This window comes from Anastrepha obliqua, chromosome 4 (genome assembly GCF_027943255.1).
Source record: "Anastrepha obliqua isolate idAnaObli1 chromosome 4, idAnaObli1_1.0, whole genome shotgun sequence".
NCBI lineage: Eukaryota > Metazoa > Arthropoda > Insecta > Diptera > Tephritidae > Anastrepha > Anastrepha obliqua.
In genome coordinates this window covers 38240753-38268494 of record NC_072895.1, presented here as the reverse complement: position 1 = coordinate 38268494, position 27742 = coordinate 38240753, and the positions used below count along the sequence as shown (strand labels likewise).

The window sequence follows — 27742 nt, the reverse complement described above, 5'->3', positions numbered from 1 at the left end:
ATAAAATAGGGGTGTGTTTGTAATTTTGCAGCGGGGTGTATACGAGAAGAAATCATAGGCGTACGAATTAATGGTGGTGAGAGCAAGTATATACAATTAGCGAGTGCGTTCTCTGTTGGGCATTTGGCCGAGCTTTTCCTCCTCCGTTTCCGTACGACAGTTGCAGAGAATGCTTCCGTACTGGAAGGCTTTCTAGCCCTTTTTGCGGCTGCTCAATTATTGTCGGAAAGTACTGGAACAATCCAATTGTCATTATTTGATGAATTGTTGTTGTGTTATCTTCTCTTTGCGTAGAGTTGCTGCTCTTGTTTAAGTATGCGGCTTCTATGTTAACGTTAGCCGGCAGAAAACTCATAGTTCAACGATCTTATTTAGGTTTTTCTGTTATGATTACACACCTTCTGTATATTTTAATAGTATAACATCTCGCTCATTTCGTTGTCAATTCTGTTCCACATACAATTTTTTTGATTCACTAAAATACATTTTCGCCCCCTAATACCTAAACTTATGCTAAAACTTGATTATCTGGAAGTATTATACAACCGACTGCAGATAATAAACCCACTAAGCTATAAATAATGAGCGCGCTTGATGCTGAGGTTTGGAAAAGTACTTGAGAAATAAATGGTGTAGCCATCGCGCCAATCCGAGCTATTGTTGAACATCCGCCAACTCCTACAGAGCGTAAATTGTTGGGATAAATTTCAGGTGTGTATATGTATGCAGCTTGAAATAGGCCAGATATGACTCCTCTGGCAATAAATAGGATCGAGATGGTGTAGATGCGGCTAAAAAGAATAAAGAAACATTTTTCAATTATACTTATGTATGTATACAATATGATATCGTTACGAGTATAAAAAATCCTCAAATACATATTGAGTGTTTGTTGGAAGAACGCCATATTTCATAAACAAAAACCAAAATATCGAAAAAACCAGCTTTAGAGTTCAATTTGATATTTTTCTTTAAGTAAAAAAAAAAACAAAATTGTCTAATGAGATTGGGATTCGAGGCACGATTAAAATTCGACGCACGTAATAGAAGCTGCTTCACCCCAAAAAGTGTGTATATAGTATGTATATATACGGTGACTCACAGCTTATTTGATGCAGGTGATACTTTTTTAGAAAAAAGAAAATGGTTCGATGTTTATTAAATTAAAAAAAAAAAAATACCAGTCTAACGGTTAGACTTGATAGAAGTGAAACCTTCCGTAAAACAAACTGAGAGAGAATAAGACGAAAGCAGCATTAGGAGCGGGATAATTATAGGTTCATTATAATATTGCTATAAAGTTGATATTTTATTTTCTTCATTTTATCATTATTCATCCTCAATGTTTTCAATTTCAACAAATGATACGAGTGGCTTATGATAGATAAAATATGATACAAATGCTTTGGTTTCGATGTTGTCAAAAAAAATACCCAAACGGACCGAAGAAACAGACTTACAAATTTCTTCCATTTTCGTCTACTTGTATTCATATAAAAATTTATGTCTCTTCCCACCAAAGCTAAATGTATTAGTATATTTTTTCTTGTATTTATTCAAGGCTGAAATCCAAAAAACTGTTTTCAATAAATAATCAGAAATGTCCTACAATGCAAATTTCAAAAAAAAAAAAAATTTTATTTCTTGTGATTCGAACCAAGAATTTTGGATCGGAAGCTCACATTGCTAGCCGCTCGGCAATCGCGCCATACTGTCGGTGTTGGCCTAAAAGTTATTTAGTTCGTCGCTACGTTTATATGTAATTCGTTTCACTTTTTCCCAAATCACTCCCAACGATTCTAAAGAAGTTTTCACTTCAAAAATTAATGTACGAAATATTTATATACCGATTCACTTAAACTGACTTTCAGTATCTAAACCAAAAAACTGTTCAATAAATAATCAGAAATGTCTTACAATGCAAATTTCAAAAAAAAAAATTCCATTTTCGTCTACATGTATTCATATAAAAATTTATGGCTCTTCCCACCAAAGCTAAATGTATTAGTATATTTTTTCTTGTATTTATTCAAAGCCGAAATCCCGGCGGTACTGCAATACCGGGTCAACCCGTGGCAGAGAAGGAGCAAGCCCCTAAAACACTCCGCCCATTTCCAAAAATCAGTTTGACATTTGTTGTCCTCCGATGGAGGATCTATCAGATGTTAAGCTGATAACCACAGTACCTAGTCAATACATTTTAAATAATAAACCTAATAAAACTTTTGAGAATTACACGCTCACAAAAATTATTTATATCAACATATAATATAACGCTTCGTAACTAAATAACTTTTAGGCCAGCGACGACAGCATGGCGCGGTAGCCGAGCGACTAGCAATGTGAGCTTCCGATCCAAAATCCTTGGTTCGAATCACAAGAAAAAATAAAAGTTATTTTTATTTAGTTCGTCGCTACTTTTATATCAACATATAATATAACGCTTCGTAGCCAAGTTGGTCGCTTTTTTCGTTTCACTTTTCCTCAAATCACTCCCAACGATTCTAAAGAAGTTTTCACTTCAAAAAGTTGTAATGATATATGTATGTACTGTTTACCACTGCAGAAAGAACAGTAACAAAAACAAAGTATGCTGAAAAAATATAGAAACAAATAATTTTCTCATCAAAATATACTCACAGCTTAAATGATGCAGTGTATTTTATATTTTCTCTGAGAATGCAATAACGGTGAAATGTTTTTTTTCTGTTTAACTTAGCCTCTTAAGCCATTCTTAAAAAAATTTTGTAAAGAAAAGTTGAAAACATTTAAATTTTTTTAAATGTTAAAACGGACCTCATTTGAAAGAAATTGTTGCTATTAGTTGTTGCTATTAGAAGATTAGGGCAGATCTACGCCAAATAAAATATTTAATGGTGCAGATAGGAGGTGGATTATTCGCAAAGTTAAAGAAAACCCCGATTTAAGCGCTCCAAAATTAACGAACGAAGTCGAAAAATACTTAAGCAAGATCTGTAACCCTGAAACTGTTCGTAGAGTTCTGTTCGAAGAAAATTTTCATGGAAGAACTGCCCGAAATAAGCCGTTGATTAATGCTCGTAATAGAAAACAAAGAAGAGAGTTTTGCAGACAACATTTGAACAAAGCCATTTCGTTCTAGAAGTCCGTTGTTTTTGCGTATGAAAGCAAATTTAACATTTTCAGGTCTGATGGGAGAACCAAACACCGCGCTTCAACCATGTAATTTGCGCTCTACAGTTAAAAACGGCGGAGGCAGTGTTATGGTATGGGGTTGCATGTCCTATTCAGGCGTCGGAAATTTAACATTTATCGAAGGAAACATGAATAAGGAGATGTATCTGGATCTGCTAAAAGATAATTTAGTACAAAGTGCGGATAAGATGGGGATTAGGGATTCGTTTGGGTTCTACCAAGACAACGATCGCAAGCATACGTCTGGTATTGTAAAAACTTGGCTTATCTGGAAATGACCACATGTAGTACAGACACCTGCACAGAGTCCAGATCTCAACGTTATTGAGAATTTGCGGTCAGTGCTGGAAAATAAAATAAGAAACCACAATATTTCTAATGCTTCTGATCTCGAAAATTTAATTTAATCGAAATATTAACTTGTTTATATCTTTTGCATCATTTCAGCTGTAACCTCAAAACTGTAACTGAATTATTTTAATTAGCCATATCTTTCTTATGAAGAAAAATGTGTTTGTTATTTCTTGTTATTAAATAAAACATGTTATTTAACAATAAAAATATACGATTTTTTCTGTAATGGAAATACCATAAAATATATTTGATATTTTAATACCTTTTTTTGACTGCAGTGAGTCACAAAAGTCGCAAAAAGGTAACGAACGAATAGTTATTCATCTATTGCTAGGATGATAGATTACTAGGTTTTGCCAATAACCATGGTGAAAAAAATTGTGAGGGGAACTTCGGTTACCACGTCACGGGAGTATTCGCCACCCGAAATCTACACGATAATTTCAATCTTCCAATCTGTAGCTGTTTAGATAGGAACAACGCAACATGAGCGAGACAGTGTTGATTTTTTTTCATATACCACTAACACAATCTTATCGCCAGCTGAAATCTGCACGATAATTTCACACATTCGTCCAATCAATCGTTGTTCAGACGGCAACGAAGTGTCATTGGTTGATTTTTCTCGTATATCACCAACACAATCTCAGTTTGTAAACACATACCAAGTGACATCAGTGCATCAGCCGAATTACGTTCTGTTAAAGAGCAAACCGCTAAAATTTTTTTCACCATGGTAATTTTCGATAAACTGTATACTAATTGACATTGATTTTTACATTTCAATATTTTTGTTTCCTCATTTTATGATTTGCTGTTGCCCAAGGCAAATCAAAAAACTAATGCAATTTCTCGTCATCCTGGCGTTATATTCTTTTGTCATAAACTGATGATATTTGCTACTTTTCATTTCCACATTTGGCGAAAGAGACGGTACTTTCCGAGAGATTTGTGGTAAGTATAATGATGTGGCTGCCGCCGTAGTCGAGTGGGTTGGTGCGTGACGACAATTCGGAATTCGGAGAACATAAGGCGTTTTTCAATAGGTGCGCTTCAACTTTTTTCCGATAGGGAGGGCGAACGACGCAATATTTTTTATTTTTCGGTTGTCATTTGTAAACTTCATGTATTCATTTCATCATGGAACGCTACACACTTGAGCAACGATTGCAAATCGTGCAAATTTTTTATGAAAATAATCGTTCTGTTGCTCGAAAATGATCCAGATTTTTTCCAAAAAATCATCTTCAGTGATGAAGCTCACTTTTGGCTCAATGGCTTTGTCAACAAGCAAAATATGCGTTACTGGGCAGAAAGCAATCCACACGTGATTCATGAGGCACCGTTGCATCCCGAAAAAATCACTGTTTGGTGCGGTTTACATGCCGGCGGCGTAATTGGCCCATGTTTTTTCGTTGACGAGAACGATCGCCACGTTACTGTGAATGGAAATCGATACCGCGACATGATAAACGATTATTTTTGGCCGCAATTGAATGGTATGACTTAGACGACATGTGGTTTTAACAGGACGGGGCCACAAGCCAGACAGCACACGCTACAATTGATTTGTTGAAGAGTAAGTTCGATGAGCGCATTATTTCCAGAAATGGACCGGTCGAATGGCCGCCGCGCTCGTGTGATTTTACGCCTCTAGACTATTTTCTTTGGGGTTATGTGAAGTCATTGGTCTACAGTAACAAGCCGGCGACGATTTGTGAGCTCAGAGCCAAGATTGAACGCGAAATTGCTGGAATTTCGGCCGATTTATGCAAAAGAGCGGTCGAAAATTGGGTTCAACGATTGGACTTCGTAAAACGTGCATGCAAAAACGTGGTCATGCAAAAGAAATCGAATTTCATACTTAAATGTATATGTTCAAACTCGATAATAAAAAAAATTAGTTAAAAAAGTCAAACTGTTTGTGTTTTATTCAAAAAAAAAAGTTGAAGCGCTCTTACTGAAAAACGCTTTACATAGGTTCGAATCTCCGTGAAACAGGAAAATTAAGAAAAAGTTGTTTCTAATAGCAGTTGCCCCTCGGCAGGCAATGGCAAACGTCCGAGTGTATTTCTGCCATGAAAAAGCTTCTCATAAAAAAATATCTGCCGTTCGGAGTCGGCTTAAAACTGTTGGTCCCTCCATTTGTGAAGCACCATCAAGACGCAATTTACAAATAGGTGGAGGAGCTCGGCTAAACACCCAAAAGGGGTGTAAGCATGAATTATATACAAATATATCTTTATTTATGGACTTAATTCTATAAATCTATACATATAAATATATTTATTATATTTAGGTCAACTAGAGCTTACCTTTTATGGAGCGAAAGTAATGAAACACAACCAGAAAAAATTAAGAACTGCAGAGCCATTGTTTTTTTCTTGCCATACCGTTTAATAACAGCTGTTGTTGAAAATATACCAGGGAATTCGGAGAAAGTAATCCACATTAGATCCATAAAATCTTGTGTATTGAATGTGTTGCAATCTTGATTTGATATTGAATCTGCTTTGTCTCTAAGGAAAAGTTCTGCAGATATTAATACTAGGCCGTAATAGCAAAACGCACAGGACATCCATATAAACCACAGTAATAATGTTATTTTCCTTAATTCGGGCTTAAGTAATGTTCTCATATGAGCAGGTGAATTAGTTTCCCGATCGACTGTCAAACGACCAATCAGCATTTGACGGTTATTGTCCTTTGCAATCTGTAAATAAATAGTATACAAATTATTACTTGAGTTTAAAAAATTTTCCACAACAAATTATGCACGTGACAGTGACTAAAGCATCTCTTTCGCATACAGCTAGAATGAACATCGGAATTGCTACCTCCCAATCCTCAAATATTCTCTATTCTATTTGATTCGAAGTAACAGTGCTTCGAACGTGCTTTCAATATTCTGCTCAATGGTTTAATTTGGTTAGTGCCTAAATAATAAATAACCAAACATTTTCTTCTATCCCTTTATATAACACATGGGCGGAAAAGTCCCGGGCTTAATAAAGAAAACAGGCTTTTTTTGTTTTATTTATCAACGTAATTTCCACCAAGAACTACGCAATCATCCCAGCGCCGCTCTAAGATTTCAACACCACTTTTGTATGATGTAACTTTTGCCTCAAAGTAGGCCTCAGTTTCAGCGATGAACTCTTCATTCGGCCGAAATTTCTTACTGGCGAGCATTTTTTAGGTCTGCGAACAGCCAAATCTGGACAATACGGTGGATATGGGAGCAATTCGAAGTTCAATTCATTTACTTATAGTTTTGTCATGGTTTTGATTGACTTGTGACACTGTGCCATATAAAGCCAACACCTTTTGATATCGTTACGGTGTCAGCTAGCTTACGCAATTTCATTTTTTGATAATTCAAAACGATTTTGTGGATTGTTTGATGTATTCTGGTGTTGCCGGTGTTGGTCGGTGTCTGTACGACCACGTTTGAAGTCAGCAAACCATCATTTGATTGTTGTTTCTGATGGAGTGGAGTCCTAATAACACTTTTCAAGTCATTGCTTCGCTTGAACGGTATTTTTCCCAATCAAGAAGCAGTATAAAACGAAAAAGACGATATTCCTCGTTGATTTCCATTGTTTTGAAAATAACAAAAGTAGCGTCACTCTTAGCACAATAACTCACGAACTAATGAACAGAATAACATGGAATTTATTAGCTGTCTTTTTAAGGTTGGTACAAATTGAAAAAGAGGTGAATGCAATAAAACGAGTGCCATATCTGTGTTAGGCTTGGGACTTTTCCGCCCATGTACCTATTATAGCTGTACCAAATTGATAGTACCTTATGATTAGTTTTTATCAAGCTAATTTTTGCAATGAAATTTGAAATGAAATGTTAACGTCTAGGCATTGGTGGTTTATACTCGGATACACTTCAATATGCAGTTAACTGGATTGATATATCGCACTTGTTACGTTAAAGCGTAACAACTCAAAATCTGAACATTTTCAGTAGAGACGAAAAACTGTTTCCGTAAATATTAATAATATATTACAAGGAAAAAAATATGTATCTGCACGAAAATATCACTAAAAACAATATATCGGTTGTTTCATTCTTATTTGTTTAGTATGTAGTTGCGCTAAAAGAACAAATTTTTGAGTTGTTACTCTTTTCCTGAAATTTTTGTATACACTTAGGGGTGCTATTTTGAGTTGTCTCTGTTTAACTGAAAAAATAACACGTAACTTAAACAAACTTAAATAAACCGTTTGGTTGTAAACAGGCACAATTCAAAATGTTACACTTTATGTGACATAAATTTGTTCAAACACTTGGAGACAACTAAAAATGTAACTCTTTAGTTGAGACAAAAGAAGCCATTCTGAAAACAAAGAGAGAGTCATAACGGTTTTTTTAACGAAAGACTAGACAAATCACTGAACGATTTTTACAGTGGGTAGAGATGACCTCTGTACATTGTTTTCTTGCAAAAAACTAAAATTTGGAAATTTTGAGTTGTTACGCTTTAACGTAACAAGTGCGATATGTTAATAATATAGTTATATCTTTAAAATAAGAACATCAGTTGATTTCTGCTCTATTAAAATTCTTTCAGATTTGTATAAAAAAATAAAATCATGAAACGTTGCTTATTTTCGAGATCATGTAGCTAAATATGGAATTATATCAACGGCCAGACAATTTTGTTGTTCTGTAAATATGAATTGCCTTTTCTTATTTCCCATAAAAAATTATTTCTAGAGTTTATCATATGGGGGCAGTGGGATTTTATCTTATTCATAATAAAAGCTTGTCATACCTGCTCCAGAACTCGAACCGCTTTCTCGTTGTTCCCATTCAAGGTATGAAATCGTGCAGATTCTGTAAGCCACTAAAAATGTATATGTTGTTTTAATAATAAATCACAAAGTGTTATATTATAACTATATAGTATTTACATATTTTCGTATTAAAATATGATAAAATAGGTGGGGTGGTCAAAGTAGACTTTAAGACAAATATTTTGTTCTATTATCCACTTCTCTACTCGCTATCTCTCTGCTCGGTTAACTTCACATGTGAAAGCAAAAACGAAATTATCGAACCGCTGCCGTGTTTGGTTCACCATAAAACTGGTGCGAGTACAACTCAATGTAATTTTATGCAACTCTATTCCAGTTCTTTTATACCAGTTGCTTCATCTAATAGGCACTTGCTAACGCTTGGCGAAAAGAAGAGACCTTTTAACTCGCTACAGCGTTTTTTTATCTTTCCCGCAAAAGAGACAAAAAATATCCATCTTTTGAGGAGTTAAAGATGAGCACATCATACATTTTAAAAGCAAGGATTACATAGTTTCCTATGGCGATTTATCATAAGAATGTAGAAAAGTTGCAAACTTAGATCCCTCTAGAATAAAATTCTGACATAAACTTTCAAATCACCGACAAACATATATTTTTCACTCCTCTCTACCGGAACCCTTGCCCGATCATGTAGTTTCCTATCCTGATATACCAGAAGTGGGAACTTTTGTCCCCCTAAAAGTATAGGGTTTTTCAGTAAGAGCGCTTCAACTTTTGAACTTTTTTGAATAAAACACAAACGGTTTGACTTTTTTAACTAATTTTTTTTTTATTATCAAGTTTGAACATATACATTTAAGTATTAAATTCGATTTCTTTTGCATGACCACGTTTTTGCATGCACGTTTTACGAAGTCCAATCGTTGAACCCAATTTTCGACCACTCTTTTGCATAAATCGGCCGAAATTCCAGCAATTTCGCGTTCAATATTGGCTCTGAGCTCACAAATCGTCGCCGGCTTGTTACTGTAGACCAATGACTTCACATAACCCCAAAACGGGACGGCTTGTTAAATGGACCGTAAAATGGCCGTAATGCTCTTAAAGTAGCAGCATAAAAAATTTGCACGATTTGCAATCGTTGCTCAAGTGTGTAGCGTTCCATGATGAAATGTATACAAATGACAAGCGAAAAATAAAAAATATTGCGTCGTTCGCCCTCCCTATTGGGAAAAAGTTGATGCGCACCTATTGAATAACCCTATACAGACGCAAACTTTCAAATCGTTTATACGACATGTAATTTTTGGTCCTCTATACCTACGATGTAGAGAATTTGACAATTGAGTGTCGTCAGTATATAATATAATTAGCTACGCAAAAGTACTTTGCCTACTATCTGCGGCTTCCATACAATTTACGATGACGCATCCTTCGTCATTCCAGGTCTAATCCTGGTAGACATTCTGGAAAAGGAAATGAAGTCAATGAACAAGACGGTAGAGCAAGGCGTAAAGAAATTGCGGCAGAAGAAAGGCTTCGTGCCATCGCCCGCAGGTAGCACAGGTGGAACAGGTCACCTAAGGGTAGATGGACGTATGAGTTAATAGGCTATCCATACGACGTGGCTAAAAGGAACTATGGGGGACAAACTACCACCTAACAAAATTGCTTTCAGGGCACGGGTATTTAGAAAATACCTCCATAGATTTGACCATGACAGCTCACCAGACTGCCCAATCTGCACCGCCATGGCACTTGGGAAGACGCAATTTTGTATTTTATCACTCTTGCTATTTACCGGCATAACCTTTTTATTTTTGTTTGTGTTGCATAGTGTAATTGGACCTCTCGGGTTCGTGTCACTGTGTGATAAAAATAGATCTGCATAGATATCAATGTAGGTATATACATAGATATAGATATTATTATTATGAGGGTATTTACGCTGTGACCTTAAAGATCTATTGATACACCTTCATGTAGATACAGATATAAATACTTAGACATAATTTTCTGCTTTGAACAAAGTTAAGTGTTTAGAATAATACTTTTCTAATATTTGTGTTGTAAAGCACAAACATTTTAATTCATAACTTATCTATATATATTTACCGGTGTCAAAGATGTAAATAATAATAATGGTGCGGCTGATAAACCTAAAAGCCACCGCCAACCAAAGTTAGGGTAAATTGCCAATGCTAAGGCAATTTCAAAGCAAGCCCCCAAAGCCCAGAAACACTGAAAATACAAAAATATTTCTTATCATAGTTAAATATTATTAATAAAATAAATAAAAAAAAAAGATTTAAAAAAACAAAATAAAAAAATCATTTAGTTAAATATGATCAGAGAGTAACTTTGTATAGAATTGAAATGTTCGTGCAGAACTCCGCTAAATCTTCCAAGTGACGTGGCAGCCGAAGTTCCAATCACAATTTTCTTTTTCCCCATAGTTAAAGAGCAAACCTGGTAAATATATCATCCTTTGCTCTTTAACTATGGTGAAAAAGAAAATTGTGTCAGAAACTGCGGCTGCCACGTCACTTGGGAGATTCAGCCGAATTCTGCACGATCATTTCATTTGTTTTCACACACTCGTCCAATCAGTCGTTGTTCAGATAGCAACGAAACAATATGAGCGAAGACTGTGCTGATTTGTTTTCCTATGTCACTAACACAATCTTATCGCTACTCAAAATTTATACAATCATTTCACACATACGAGTATTCACACATTCGTCCAATACGTCGTTGTTCAGACGGCAACAAAGTGTCATTGGTTGATTTTTCGTATATCACCAACACAATCTCAGTTTTATGTAAACACACGAGAGAAATCGACGGTGACAAAATGATAATAATAAATTTTTAATGTGGTCGCTAATAAAGTGTCAGATACTCGTGTTGCTGTATTTAATAACTCGTTTCTCATGAACGTTAAAAACTTACATCCATTAAGACCACACACTTTCCTTTGTGCTTTGAAGGAAGGAATTCTGCATATAGAGTAACACTGCAAAGAAAAATAAACATATTTAAATTAGATTTCGAACAGTTACTAGTACAATACAATTTCTTATATGCATCGTATTGGGTAGAGAATGGCATGGGTGTAAAAGAATCTGAGGTAAACATTTTCAAAGAATATAACCAGTGCCCTCACTTCTTGGATTTTGCTAGTACGATATTTTCCTATCAAAAAGTTTACAAATTAAAACTACTAGCAGAATCTTCTTCTAACTTTTTTCTTTACCCACCTCTTTAGCTGCGGCCCTGACTTATTGATTGGAATTTAAGTGTAATGTGAGCAACCCATAAGGGTAATTCTGAATTCTGTCCCATCTATTGTGAAATTAGTCTCCCAAACATTGCATATAATGCAATATCGAGCGTATTATACGAAAGGCTAAAACTCGCACCATCATAGGCATCAAATTTTACAAGTGCGTAAAATCGTGGTGAAAAGAATTGAGAAGGTGTGGCCAACGTCATACCGTCAATCGGCTTTCAGCGATTGCTGGAGTCATTTGATTTGCTGACGTCATTTGACATGTAACGGTGGTTTGTTTACGACAATACTGAGATTGTGTTGGTGTTATAAGAAAAACTCGACACAGTCTGTATTCATATTATTTGGTTGCCGTCTCAACAACAGCTGATTGGGCAAGCGTAAGAATGCGTGTGAAATGTGCGGGCAGAACTGTGCTGCTGAGTCTCCGATGACGTGGCGTCCGAAACTACTCTCACAATTTTGCATCACACAACTGCTATTGATATCATCGGTCCTTACAATCGCGCCGTTAATTATGCCTTTTCTAATTAGGACTAATAGTGACTACACCAGCAACAAAGTTTTGTACATTAGAATGTGTCGAAAGTAAAAAAGGAAAAGAAAAGGACGAGTTACGCTGAACAGCCGACATGTACTTTGAGCTAGAAGATTATGACGATGGTTCGAATGGAATGGCTTTTCGTTTTGTGCTGACATCCTAATGTACATGATGAAAGGAAAGCAAAAACAAGTCAGCTGGTCTAGTGATATCACCTTTAAGAGATTCACCTTGAAACGTGTTGAACGAGCATAAGATGAAGTACCTCCTTTCATTAAACAAGCAGTCAGCGGAAATGCACACCCACGTCACTGTGGACAGTTTTAATATCGAGGTAGTAAGCAGTGTGCAAACTTATTTTTTTATACGGTAGAATTAAGAAAAATGCAACACGTATACTCTTGAAGGAGGTTGGGGTAAAGTGTCTGCAAGTCACTACTTTTGTCAACTTTTTTGGGTAACTGTTTGATGACATTGACAACGAAGCGGTTACAATTTTTACTTTATTTTTGATGGGTGTCAAATAAAATTTCAAGCTTCTGACTAAATTTTTTTTTTTTTTGCTATTTAATTCAGTGGCTTGGTAGTAAGTGTTATTCATATACACAATAATTATAATGGTTGGATGGTTTCAAGTTGTTTATAGTGATTAAATACTTACGATTGCGGAATGCATCCGATAGAAAAGCCGACAAGTCCACGTAAAATTAAAAGCCAGGTGAAGTTGGGAGCCACAGAACTGAGTAAACTATACAACACAAGCAGCACTCCACAAAATGTTAAGGCCTGGAATTGAATTATATTATAAAATATAAATGTGAGTAGGTATTTAATTATTCATAGTGTTGGTCAAAATCAAATATAAAAATGGCGGAATATGGCCCTTATGGTTCCAATAAACAGGACAATAATTATTAGGAAAGCAAAAAAGAAAAAGATAATTTTACACAAATACTTTAAATAATACACTTTTATCAAATATATGTAAGTATTCATTATAATAGTATTATTGATCACACACACCACGAATAAAAGAATTATAGAAATATCTATAAAATATAGGCATAGTAGAATTATGCTCTCACTATAACTGCGCAAAAGACAAAACAAATTAATAAGAATCGTTGATTAAAAAAAATAAACTAGCTGATTTTTTTTCTTTAGCCCTATACAGTAGGATGTCTGCATAAAATGAAATGACGAAAAGCCGTTCCATTCGCACTGTCGTCTTATGCTTCTAGCTGCTGTCGGCTGTTTAATGTAGTTCGTGCTCTTCTTTCGACATTCTTTTGTCGTTTTGCACAAAACATTTTTGTTGGTCTAGTGGATGTAATGGATGAAAGCTAACTCAAAAATAAGGTTACCATCAAAATTTCATTTTCGTAAAAAGTGCAAATAGAAGATATTGAATATAAGTCGGTTATATGTGCAAATATTATCTATTTGTTCTAACAGAAATATATGCTATACTAGTGATGTTTCTATTCTAGCCTATGTTCTATGTATGCGGCATTAATTACTTACAGATTTTCGGCCGTATCGGTCACTTAATTGACTCCAAAATGAAGGACTAATCATCATTCCTAAAAATACGACTGTCGTCATTAGAGCTTTCTGATAAGTTGATATATTCCATTCACATTGCATTGCTGGCCCAATAATACTAAGTATAGTCATTTCCATAGAGTCGGCCATCCAACAAAGTCCAACAAACAGTGATAGTTTAACGTGAAACCATCCAAATCCTAAAAGATTAACAGCTTGTTGAACTGTATAGGTATCTAAAATGAAATAAAAAACAAAAAAATATAAACTATTGTAGTTTAGGAAAGCAATCTAAACTAGTCGTATTTACGTTACAGCTCACATTAAGAATATAAACATAAGTACACACACTTCGCCTGAAGTAGAAACAGGTTGACCTAAAATGCCAATAAAAACTGAAAGCGGCGATTTGTTGTCCATTAATAGTACATTAAAAATCCGCTTGAATTAAAATCCTAGCTGATCCTTTTTTCGAGATAAGTGGATTTTAGCATTTTCGAAAATTTTTTCATAATTAAGCGATATCTTTCCCCACCATCTAACGAGATAATATCCTGGCGCGTTTTTTTTATGTGGTATCCCCTGTAGGCATAATCCACTTCAAAATTACTAACTTCTCACTATAAATTAATGTAGGAATGAAATTAATAATAACTTGGGCATGTAAATGCTGTGAAGAAAAAGTAACAACCGCTTTTTTTAAACGGCTGGAATATGAAGAATCATTTATTCAATTTATTTTGAATCTTTCCCAAAATTTTAAAAATTCTCTCTGAACAGATTCACCAGCCTGTTCTGACCACAAACCCAGACCATCGTTGTTTAATAATGACATGCCCTCTTTCAAGTGATCAAGAATAATATGCAGTTTTAGAGTCAGAGATGTTCCTGTACTTTCTAGATATTTGCGAAGTTGTTTTAAGTTCTCATCTAAATCGGTAATATTTGCACGTTGCGTGGAGACACAGTCATGTACAATTTTATTCATTGTCCTAAAAGCAGCGACGTATGGCTGTAATTTCAAAGGACCAACATGCTGGTAAATTTCAGGATCAAGTAGTTTATCCGATTCTTGCAGAAGTTTTCGGCAGGCATTACCCTCGAAAATTTCAAAATAATTATATTATTATACCACGTTTGCAAATAAAATAAATAAATAAAATTTTCGAAAATGCTAAAATCCACTTATCTCGAAAAAAGGATCAGCTAGGATTTTAATTCAAGCGGATTTTTAATGTACTATTAATGGACAACAAATCGCCGCTTTCAGTTTTTATTGGCATTTTAGGTCAACCTGTTTCTACTTCAGGCGAAGTGTGTACATATAAGACAATATATACAACAATCAATCTTGCCTTTATTTGTTGGACGTTTCATGTGTCGCTTCTTTGAAAGCATTTACATATTTATATTATATTAAGGGTAGAATTTCGTTTTTATGTTCAAACTAGCTGACCCGGCGAACTTTGTTCCGCCCTAGAGGCAATAAAAAAACAGAGTTTTGACTTTATTAAGTTAATTTTTTTATTAATCAAATATTTCAATGAAGCTTTAATAGATTGCACTCTTCAGTTAAGCACCTTGTGATACACGACATTTTTTGTTTTATTATCAGGTGCAAGAACAAACAACACAAATGGTTTTCCGACCCGTGAACATGCCACATATAATTGACCATGTGAGAAACATTGATTTTCTAGATTCAGACCACAAACTTTCAAGGATTGGCCTTGTGATTTGTTAATAGTCATGGCGAATGCAAGACGAATCGGAAACTGAAGTATTTTAAACTCAAACGGAAGATCTGTTGGGATCATCGGGATCCTCGGAATGGAAACTTCTTCACCTTCGAATTTTCCTTTGAGTATCGTTGCGTAAGTCACATTGTTCATCAATTGGTGGGCTTATGTTTCGAAGCATGATTACTACGAAGCCGTGAAATATACTCGTTGACCATTCTCCAGATGAACCGCCAAAAGCACAACAGCAGAATGATGTTCGTGAATAGGGAATGCGAATATACGCCAAATCGCTTTATTGCAGTTCACATAACGACCAACTTGATAGCGTTCAATTTCATCGTTGGTATTGGAGGATTGGATGTCAAAAACCGCCATATCGCTGCTTTTCGTGACATATTTACAAATGTATGTTATGGACTTTACTGAATTGCAATACTCAACGTTGCAATGTGTCTTGAACGTTTTGGAAATAATCACTCTTCCACTAAGGCAGCACACTCCGGGCGTTTCACCGCAAAACTTCAATGCGCCACAATACTCGCAAGCAACGTTCATTGGCCCAATGCAAATGCTAGGATGCAAGCAGTAATCAGTGTTGCAATCATATCGAAACGCTGCTCGATTCAAATCAGCACTTGATAATTCTCTTCTTGCGCGTTGAAAATGATCTACTTGTTGATCTCTGTTATTCGCTCGACGATTTCGCATTGTCAATCGAGCCGTTTCACAGGCTGCCTCGCTTTGCTCTTGTGATTGAGAAGCACGAAGTCGAGCCATACTAACGGGGCGCTCTTCACGGGCAATTCCTTGTGCTTCTTCAGTCGTTTCATTCGCAGTGTTTCGTATCCTTCTTGCATTACGGCTTTGTCGGGAAAGATTCGATCGTCTTGGTCGCGGCATTGATAATGATGATTCAAAGAGAATACAAATTACTGTGATTATATATTTCTGACAAAATGTATATTATCAAATTTTCTACTTAACCATAGACAAAATTACGTTTAGCTGCCATTTGCGTTTTGTTATTCCATATCAGATGCGTTTTTGTTATACCACTTTATAGTGATTTCACGGAAACGCGTTCGAATGGGATAAAAGTATCATATGTCCGTCTCCTGGTTCTAAGCTACCTCTCCACCAATTTTCAGCCAAATCGGTTCAGCCGTTCTCGAGTTATAAATTGTGTAACTAACATGACTTCCTTTTATAAAGGGTTTTTCAATTGGCGCTGGCCGATTTTGGCGCCCTGTGGCAGCCATTTTGTTTTGGTGACATCTGTCAAATCTTTTGTTTATTATTCAGTTGTTTATGCCAAATCTTCATAGTAAGTTACACGATTGAACAGCACGTTCAAATGATAAAACTTTATTATCAAAATGAGTGTTTATTAACGCAAACGTTGCGCGCATTGCGCCCATTTTTCGGTAGGCGTGGTGGCCCTTCCAATTTCTTATGACCCATATTGAACCATATGGACCTAGACGACATGTGGTTCCAGCAGGACGGCGCTACGTGCCACACAGCAAACGCCATTTTATTCCATTTCAACATCTACCCGCCCTTATTGAAAAACCCTTTATATATATATAATATACAAGCAAACCCCGCCCGCTTCGCTGGGCACACTAAAATAGAATAGATATGATTTAGAACAGAAAAGATATGGTTTTCATATTATTTATTTCTTTATTCTTTATTCAAGCGCTTTGGCATAAACAATATTTTTTGTTTTTCTATTTGTTTTTGAGTAAATATTGTATATAATGTTGTTGGCTTCCCAACACGTGAACAGCCAACGTATAGTTGACCATGGGTGAATACTGGTTCTTCTAAATTCATCCCGCATATTTCTAAAGTTTACCCTTGTGATTTATTGATAGTTATTGCACATGCTAAACGAATGTACAGTTGCAAACGCTTGAATTCAAATGGCAATTCAGGTGGAATCATTGGAATTCTCGGTATTAGAACGTCTTCATTCTTGAATTTGCCAAATAAAGCACTTATCGACAGCTTTCATTTGATGTCCACATTGTACATACACAACCAAAGGTTACCCGGGTCCACGTCGTGACCTATATCTCGAGCCCCCAGTCACGGAGCGGCATGAAAAATACTCTGTACTAAAGCATTCACCAACAGCTTCAATTTGATACCCATATTGTACAAACGCATTCTAGGCTCCACGTTTTGGTCTCTATCTCGAGACCCTACTCACGGAGCGGCATGATAAATACTCTGTACTAAAGCATTCACCAACAGCTTCCATTTGATACCCATATTGTACATACACATCCGAAGGTTACCCGGGTCCACGTTTTGACCTATATCTCGAGCCCTATCCACCAATAGACATCCAAACTATACGTAAACCATCTTCAATACCTACTTAACAACGTGTGTAAGTTTGGTTTAATTCGGTGTAAAGACACGGCCGGTTAGCGAACACACACAAAAAGTTGACTTTATTTTATATATAAGATTATATGCTTGAAACACTGTTTCGTTTTCTCAAAGATCACGTATGGCTGATGCGCCATTCTGCTGAAACCAAAGAACGTCGACATCAATGCCGTCAATTTCCGACCACAAAAAATCGTATACCATGTCTTGTAGCGTTCACCGTAATCCCAAATGGCGTTTCCAGCAGCATTTTCAAAGAAAAATTAGCCAATGATGAAACCGCTCCAAAATGCGCACCAAACTGTGACTCTCTGACGATGCATTGGCTTCCCAACAGTCACGTGCGGGTTGTGCGATCCCCAAATGCGGCAATTTTGTTTGTTAACATAGCAGCCGAGATGAAAATGCGCTTCGCCAGAAAAGATGATTTTGACACATTTTTAATAAATCCACTGTTGCTACGCATCATTGACTTTAAAAATAAGTTTCTAATATTTCGTGGTATTGGCAGGAACCTCAGAAGCCCCGGAGGCCTAGTATTCTTTAAGAAATTTTTACGGGCTTTTCTACTTGCTAAGAAAAAGGTTCCAAATTTTTTCATTAAAGAGATCACAAATTTTTTAATGTAAATGCGAATTTAATGTAAATTATAATGATTACGCTCATACGGTGTAGCAAAACCTAAGTCGCTTGTAAAATTTTTCTTTTTAAAAATTTTTCAAAAGTAGCTGGAGTTTATAGGAGGAGATAATGCTAAGTTTCCACCGCAGCCGCTATCGTGTTCTCTGCCGCTATCGTGTTCTTAGCGCAAACACGAAACAAAACTCCTGTCAAATCCCATACAAAATTAAAACACAACTCCATACCTAAACTCACTTTCAAAGCGTGTTTTGTGGGTTTGCGTCTAATTTAAAGCGTGTTTTGTTGGGTTTGCGTCTAATTTAATTATTAAGTGGTGGCAATGTTGCTCATTTTCCTCATTTATTATTGCATTCTTATCGAAACATGGCAACAATGATTGCAATTTGTCAATATGACATTTGATTGACGGCCGCCGTAGCCGAGTGGGTTGGTGCGTGATCACCATTCGGAATTCACAGAGAGGTCGTTGGTTCGAATCTCGGTAAAAGCAAAATTAATAAAAACATTTTTCTAATAGCGGTCGCCCCTCGGCAGGCAATGGCAAACCTCCGAGTGTATTTCTGCCATGAAAAAAATCTGCTCATAAACATATCATAAAACAAAATGAAATAAATGTATAAAAAAAAAAAAAATTTTTTTGTGATTCGAACCAAGGATTTCGGATCGGAAGCCCACATTGCTAGCCGCTGGGCTATCGCGCTGTGCTGTCGCCGCAAAATAATGTATCATAAATCTGCTTACCATACCAAAGACCATACACTTTGCAAACACATTTCGGTGGAAACAGTTGACAGTTCTCCCAAACACAACTCCTGCAAACACGGTGTTTGCTTTTGGTGGAAACGTAATATAATACCGAGTTATAGGATGTTGAAAAAGGATTCTTTATAGGGATGAAAATTTAAGACTTGCATAGGAAAATCAGGGGCTAGGATGGACTGTTTTCAAATTGAGCTCTCTTCTCTTATTTCCCAAAGCACTTGGAGTACTGCCACAAGGATGGCTATGGCAACGGTCGTAAAATAAGCAACATTAATTAATTTATGTAGTCCTTTAAAAAACAAATAAAAATATACTTACCGCTGGATTGAATATCTAACTCTCCGTCTATATTTAACAACTCATTGTGGTTATGTCTTGCCACTTTTAGCTCCAAAATATCTTCATAGCTATGCTTCACACTTGGATCCCCGTTAATCATTTTACAGTGCCTGAAAATATCGGGATTGTTTAATTATTTTTCCTTAATCAATTTGCGCAAAATGTTTGCTTCTTATGTGACAAATTATTTATTTATTGAATCTGCTTTATTTGGGGGTTATGGGGCGCTATTGTACTGGCTACGCCACGTCGGGCGTATGGATGCAGAAGCTCCAGCAAAGGTGTTCAGATGGCAAATTAGAGGACAACGACGTGTAAGGGCATGTAAGGGAAGATGCCCCCAATGGAAGGACCAAGTCGAAGGAACCCTATCATCGCTTAGTGTAAAAAATTGGAGAAGACGCGCGCAAAGCAGAGACGCCTGGCGGTACTTGTTGCAGTCGGCCTTAGTCCGGTAACGGGTTGCGATCCTTGATCAGGCCATATAAGTAAGTACGACTTCGCTAAAACAACAACAACATTCTCATGAGTTTTATTTTTCCAACTTGGTATTTTGACTGGCAAAATCTCAATAAGAATGTAAACAAACAAATAAGACAGCAACAAAAAGATGGCGATTTGCGATTTTAGCAAGTCTGGTATCAGGCACCTTAATAATACAAATCAAATAAAAGGAGGAGGAATTACACGTTTGTGAAAATTCAGTGAATAGCTTTGTAATATTGGGATTTGTGACATTTAAACTAATCAAATTTAAATTGTGAAAGACGAATAGCAAACGAATGAATGTGTGAGTGTGAGAGAACTTCGGCTGCCACGTCACTTGAGAGATTCAGCCGAATGCTGCACGATCATTTCATATGTATTCACATACTCATCCAATCATTCCCTTTTCAGATAGCAACGAAGTAACATGAGCGAAGACTGTGCTGAGTTTTTTTTTCGAATGTCATTAACAAAATCTTACAGCCAGCCGAAATTTGCACAATCAGTTCACACATACTCACTCACTCATCCAAACACATGTTCACAAATTCGTCCAATCAATAGCTGTGCAGTCGGTAACGAAGAGTCATTGGTTGATTTTTTTCGTGTATCATTAACACAATTTCAGTTTTTTTGTAAACCACCCCAAGTGACTTCAGCCCATAAAATGATTCCGTAAAATTCGCTCAGAGCCGAATAACTGTCTTGCCATCAAGTGCTATTTTGGACTAAGAAGCCAGATGAGTAGTGAAGTCCTCTCTCGACAATCAAAACTAACACTTTATAAGGCTCACATCATCCCCGTCCTAACGTATGGCACGATGACAATATCCGATGAGACGTCACTTGGAGTATTTGAGAGAAAGATTCTGCGGCAGATTTTTGGGTCTTTGCCCATTGACAACGGCGAGGATCGAACAATGAGCTGTATGAGCTTTACGACGACATAAACATATTGTAGCGAATAAAGACCTAGCGGATTCGTAGAACGTCTTGTGTTTGGTTGTTGTTGTTATTGTAGCAGCTTAAATATTCCTCATACATATACGGGGAATGCTGCTGAAGTGACATTCCTTGGCCGGATATAAATCCGGGTCGTTCCGGTTACGTAGAACCACCTGTCGTGGGAACTATTACTTTCGCCTGCTCTTTCTCTTCACAAATAAGTAATTCCCCTACCTTTTGTTTCTATTATATATTCACGTAGCCTGACGTTACAGTGAAGTCAGAAGGCAGGATCTCTTATTCTATCATTCTTGGATTATTCAAACTTGGCTCATTATTGACTCGGATTGTATCTGGCCATGGACTATCACTCCAGCAACATTTCCCGGCCATGTATGGGGAAGATTTGTGTTGCAACAACATATGTGTATATATATGATTGTTAGTTTTCAAGAAAATTTATTAAAAGCTAAATTTTCTATCTGAACAGTAAATAAATATATACTATATAATTGGCGCGTACACCCTTTTTGGGTGTTGGCCGAGCTCCTTCTCTTATTTGTGGTGTGCGTTTTGATGTTGTTCCACAAATGGAGGGACCTACAGTTTCAAGCCGACTCCGAAGGCAGATTTTTTTAATGAGGAGCTTTTTCATGGCATACACTCGGAGGTTTGCCATTGCCTGCCGAGGGGCGACTGCTATTAGAAAAATTATTTCTTTATTTTGATGTTTGACGGAGATTCGAACCTACGTTTTCCGAATTCGAATGGTAGTCATGCACGAAGGCATTCGGCTACGGCCGCCAATCAACAGTCATAAGGTTGTCAAATGTTTACAATATTGAAAATAATCTTGCAGGCATATATGAGTTTCATGAATGTTTGACAAAATATTAAAGTAGTTTTGATATTCGTCACTCTTAATTGTCGTTTGACCTGTTTTGGTAGCTGTGTTGTTTCTTTAACCAGGTCTCAACCAATATGCCAAAGCAATATATTCATTTCAAGCACCTTTATCACTCTGGTTGATTATCTTGTATTTACAAAACTTGAACGTAAACGAGGAACTGTAGTTTGACGAGTTGTTTAATGCTTGCAAGAGCAACCCATACAAAGATGTACTTTGATCAACCAACTTGATAGTGTAAGGCTCCTATTAAATGTTCATTTACATGGTACTCCCTTAAGGCGAACGCTACACGTATGTATGTTTGGATTGACGAAACAAATTTGATATTGATGATACGCTCCGTTCGCGAACGCTCCCTACATGTTTGATATTTATCGCGTCAATATTTATAAGTTTTGTGATATGAAGTTCAAATTTTGATGGAAGCAAGGCGCATTCATTAAAGATGGTGGCACTAGACCAACAACACTGTTCTGTACGTTTGATTGTCAAAGCAAAGTATTGAGAAACTAAAAAACAAATAATGAATTCACCTTGTTTCATTCTGAGCTGACAGCCATATGGTGACGGCGAAAGAAAAAAAAACTCAGCCCTAGATGGAAAGAATCATGGAAAAAAGATGCCTACTGACGAACTCATAATTTATTATTTGATCCAGATCTGCGAATTATTAAATATAGTGCGATCCGTATCACGCTCCATCAATATTTCGCCCAACACGATCTGTAAACATATTGATGCAGTGTTCCGACGCAAATATAATTTACATAGTTATAGGCCCATCACAATGGGTGCATTGCGTATGGTTTTTATCCGACGGCCCCACCTAGGTGCCGCACGCCAAGCCGGAATACGAAAAACCTGGCAACTTTCTACTTTTGCCGTATGGCAAGTCCGGCGAAAATTACAACTATTTAAAGAAGATCAATTTCGTCGCCCAAATTTTTATGAGTGGTGGTTTTTTGTTATATCAAATTGAATCCAAAAAAATTAATAGAATTTATTAATTGAGTCAATTCAAATCCAAGTTATCTTGAAAAACGATTTGCTTCCCGATCCCGGAATTATGGTCGCAGTTACCGTCCACGACTACCATAAATTCTATTAAAACCCTCTTTCGCTTCAATTAGAAATTAATATATATAATATTTCACAACCAACAGAAACCTGTTTATACACAACTAAATACAGTAGGTTCTGTTTTTATGCGGTTTTGAAATAGTGCGGTTTTTTTGACGTGATAACGTCTTATAATTCGATTTAACAGGCTGCACGCACGAAAAAATGTGTCGTTACCTTGCTCATTTATCGTTACCTTGCTCATTTGTCGTTACCTTGCTCATTTGCCGTTACCTTGCTGATTGTCGTTACCTTGAATGAACTGCAAGCGAAAGCGCGGAACGAACGACAAAGCAAACAAAGCAAACGAACGGCAACGTTCGACATCTTGCTCTCTCCTACTTAAGTGAGCGTATATGTGTATGTACATATATGCGCATATGTACATATATAAATCACGTATTTGTATTTGCATATGCCTTCTTATTGATTATTATTAATTTGATTTACTTGAAGAATTTAAAATAAAACCAAGTTTGTTAATAATACCTGTTGTTTTAATGTTATTATTATTAATTTTTTTATTATATATGAAGAAAAAAATGTATGGTAATATTTACCATATACCTTATAAGATATGTTGTATACTAATACACACACATATACAATTTCGCGCAATTTTCAAAAAGAACAAATCTATACAGTAGGTTCTGTTTTTATGCGGTAGATACGTTCCGCAAGAAACAGCATAAAAAAAAAACAGCATAAAAAAAGCTACTAGTTCTATAGTAAAATTATAGATACGTTTCAAAGTGCTAAAACCGCATAAATCTGAAATAATGTAATAAAATCGCATAAAAAAGGGCACTAGTCCCATATTATAACTATAGATACGTTCCATAGACCGCATGAATCTGAAATAATTAAATAAAATCGCATAAACAAAAAATTGTATTTTTGAAAATTATATCTTTATTTAAGAAACGTCAGAATCGAATAATAAATTTACATTGTCAGAAATAGAATCAGACAATACCCGCATGTTGCGCATTCGTTTAGGATTTGGCGTAAAATCACTTCCGTCACTTGAGGAAATGTACACGTCTGATCTAGATAGTTATGCAGGCGGTTCCATACTTGTGGGGTTAGCATTTCTGATGTAATCTGTGATGAGTTTTTGCTTAGCTGGTTTAGAATCTTGTTTATATGTACAATTCCCGATAGGTCGACATGCATTTTGTAATTAAAAAAAAAAACCGCACTATTTCAAAACCGCATAAAAAAAAGCCGCATAAAAACAGAACCTACTGTATGTAAAGATGCATACAAGTCATATGGACATATCAAATATAGGAATCTATTCCGTACGCAAGCAAATGTAAGCTAATGTGCTTGAACTGCAAGGGAGAGCGCGGAACGAACGACAAAGAGCACAATCGGCCCCCGCGTTCGGCAACGTTCGACATCTGGCTCTGTCCTACTTGAGTGAGCATATATATGTATGTATATGCGCATTTGTATATAAATTCACATATTTGTATTTGCATATGCCTTCTTGCTGTGTGCGTGGTAGTGAACCATTTCTCTGTTGAGAATAGGACGATGATAGAAAAAGTAGGAAATGAAAGGGAGTGTTTCGAGTATAAAGTGTCTTGAAAAAGGCAAATCGATGATGGTGCCTCTTAGAGTTGTTGACTTATTAATGTTTCGTAAATTTTCACGTTTGTGTAAATGTAACTTGACCTATTCCATTGCAATTCCATTTACCTCCTCCTCTATATCCATACAAAATATCTATCAAACAAATAAAATTAAAATTTTGTTTTGAAAATTGCAACCATTCCATCAATATTTTCTTATGACGTTGTCACGTTAAACTATCGTCAGTAAACCGACTTTACAGACAACCTCTTTTTTAAATTAAAAAATGCATGTCGACCTATCGGGAATTGTACATATAAACAAGATTCTAAACCAGCTAAGCAAAAACTCATCACAGATTACATCAGAAATGCTAACCCTACAAGTATGGAACCGCCTGCATCACCATCTTGATCAGACGTGTACATTTCCTCAAGTGATTTTATGCCAAATCCTAAACGAATGCGCAACATGTGGGTATTGTCTGATTCTATTTCTGACGTAAATTTATTTTTCGATTCTGACGTTTCTTAAATAAAGATATAATTTTCAAAAATACAATATTTTGTTTATGCGATTTTATTTAATTATTTCAGATCCATGCGGTCTATGGAACGTATCTATAGTTATAATATGGGACTAGTGCCCTTTTTTATGCGATTTTATTATATTATTTCGGATTTATGCGGTTCTTAGCACTTTTGAAACGGATCTATAGTTTTACTATAAAACTAGTAGCTTTTTTTCTGCTGTTTCTTGCGAAACGTATCTACCGCATAAAAACAGAATCTACTGTATTTGCTTTCACAATAAGAACATATATTGTTTTTTGTTTACATATATGCGGCAATACTCTAATTGTGGTACCACGGAACGTTTTACTCGTCACATCAGTAAAAAACATTGCCGCAACGGATGCTAAAGAGCCATTGTGACAGCCCTATTACGTTAATATGAGTGGGCTTAAGTAACCACATCTTCAAAAGTTCACTTTAAAACAGTCGTCTAACACCCTTTCCCTGCGGTTCATGCTTATTTTTTTAACCGGTGAATAATTTTGCGAAAGCTAAAATTCGATCTCTTGGGAATAACATCTTCTCCACTTTAAAATTTTATATGGCTCAAGTCTGCATGATTAACTCTCTCGGCTATGTTTCTGGTTTTCCAATAACTAATTTTCTTTTATTAATTCGCATGACATACATATATGTACGAGTATGTATGTAAATGCTACGTCGATAAAATGTTAATCAAATCCACAGCTATACACACATTTATACACAGCTTTCGATTTGCATGTGTGGGGAAGATGTTTATTTAGGTATTCAAACTTCCATATCGTTCACTTATGAATCCGGTTTTACGTACTCACTATTGTGTTTTGTAGGTTCAGTATAATTTCCCGATCAGTTGTTTATCAAATCAATTGTTTACCAAAATACAGATTAGTTAACAAAACAAATATATAATCCCTTCTTCGACTTATTATTCGCCAAGAAACGTCCCCTAAAAAACAAACCAGACCAAGGCGAATTCATTTGTATTTGCAGCACTAAAAATAAAGCTTATTAAATAGTTGCAGCTCAAATCAATTTTTATTTACGGTTATAGGCATTTTTTTAGTATAGGCACAGCTAATGTAAAGTAAAGCTCAAAATTTTTTTTTTTTAATGCGTACATATGTATATATAAGTATTTATGATTATTGTAGTCTAAGAAGTTATTGAAGTCCCTGGCATGTGATGTTTTTTAAAATAAGTGGGGATTAAAACAACCAGCACCACGTTTTTATGACTTTTTACGCCCCTTTTTTTAAACCATCGTGGAATCATGCTCAGCATAAAACATACATCGAAAACAGTCTCATATAAAAAAATTAACCATGTAGACCTGTGTAATCAACTTTATTATCACTGAATCGATCGTAGCTTCGTTTTCATAAACTCACAATTTGCATCACTGCATTCCGAGGCGCGTTCATTAAAGGTGGTGGCACCAGACCAACAACAACGTTTGAAACGAGTGAATGGAACGGATTGATACAGTTAAAGAAATAGAAAAACAAATCAGTTGGTTTACCGAAACCACCTTTAATAAATTCGCCTTGCTGAATTCGAATAGCTATGAACGTCAATTCGAAATCCGTAGAGTGACATCTCGGAATGAATTTAAATTTGAAACTTTTTAATCAGAAATTTTAGAAAAATTTCTAGTATGAAATTCTATAGCAAACTAAATTTTGGTATAATAATGTAAAAGTTTGAAATAGCTCAAGCACCGCTATGATTTTAGACTTTTTTTTTTTTGCGGTGGTCTTGGGCATGTTCTCCATAAAACGAATGCTCGATAGTTGTTTTTATATGGAAGGAAACATCCACTTGTCAATACGACCCTGTGCTGAGTTATGGAATGCACTTTATTTGTTTTCGATCGACCATTTTTTAAAAGCGAAATTTTTAAATTTCGGATGAAAGCTTAAAATGTATTTCACACGTTACTGCATTTCAATTTGTTAATTTAAATTGTTTTATTTTAAAGAATAATGTGCCGATTTTTATTTATAACTGTTTAGAATATATGCATCGGGTGTTTTTTTTTGTTTTTGTGTTTTGCTGCAATAGAACTAGAGTTTAACGTGCAAAACAACCCTTCAAAATTGTGGAAATTTACTTTGTTGAATAAGACGCCGAAATGTTGGCTCGTCGTGGTTCTCAATTTGTTGGCCTTTGTCCTTCGATCACGTCGTAAATTTTACATAAGGATCTTGGCTTATGTGTCTATAAAATACTGCTCGAGCAAGAATTGAACTCAAATTACCATCGTTTGCGTCGCATTTTTGCTGATTTGGCTCATTTAGATTTTCAGTTCAGATTTATTGGAAAAAGTAGTTAAAAATTACACTGGTCGAATGAAAAATGTAACTCGTAATCGCGACGGACATATACAAAAATTCGTTCCAACAATATTTTTGTTCTGCATTATCATTTTAAGGGGTAACACCACTGTAGAAATTTCAAAAAATTGATTTTTTTTTTATAAGCTTAAACAATTCTTTGAACCTTTTAAAATACAGAACAAAAAGTTTTATACGTTACCGAAGTCTATTTCATAAATATTTGAAGCTTTTAACCA

The 27742-nt window shown here is 35.8% G+C and overlaps 1 protein-coding gene and 1 non-coding gene across 5 annotated transcripts; both read right to left on the bottom strand.

Moving 5' to 3' along the window:
* On the bottom strand, positions 1 to 26152 carry LOC129245632 (synaptic vesicle 2-related protein). 4 transcript variants are annotated; one of them, XM_054883924.1, is made up of 9 exons: positions 25979 to 26152; positions 19549 to 19679; positions 13661 to 13917; positions 12798 to 12922; positions 11256 to 11319; positions 10419 to 10544; positions 8318 to 8389; positions 5844 to 6241; positions 1 to 791 (listed from the first exon to the last, which is right to left on the bottom strand). In XM_054883924.1, the coding sequence occupies exons 2-9, from the start codon at positions 19667 to 19669 to the stop codon at positions 509 to 511; spliced, it is 1446 nt and encodes a 481-aa protein (XP_054739899.1). In that variant the 5' UTR covers positions 19670 to 19679; positions 25979 to 26152; the 3' UTR covers positions 1 to 508. The 4 variants fall into 4 exon arrangements, with proteins under 4 accessions (XP_054739899.1, XP_054739898.1, XP_054739897.1 ...); XM_054883923.1 differs by having other exon boundaries at positions 25983 to 26151; XM_054883922.1 differs by lacking the exon at positions 25979 to 26152 and adding an exon at positions 25883 to 25977.
* On the bottom strand, positions 2026 to 2226 carry LOC129246517 (U2 spliceosomal RNA). Its single transcript, XR_008582471.1, has one exon. It is a non-coding gene; the product is annotated as a U2 spliceosomal RNA (small nuclear RNA).
* Positions 26153 to 27742: the final 1590 nt, after the last annotated feature.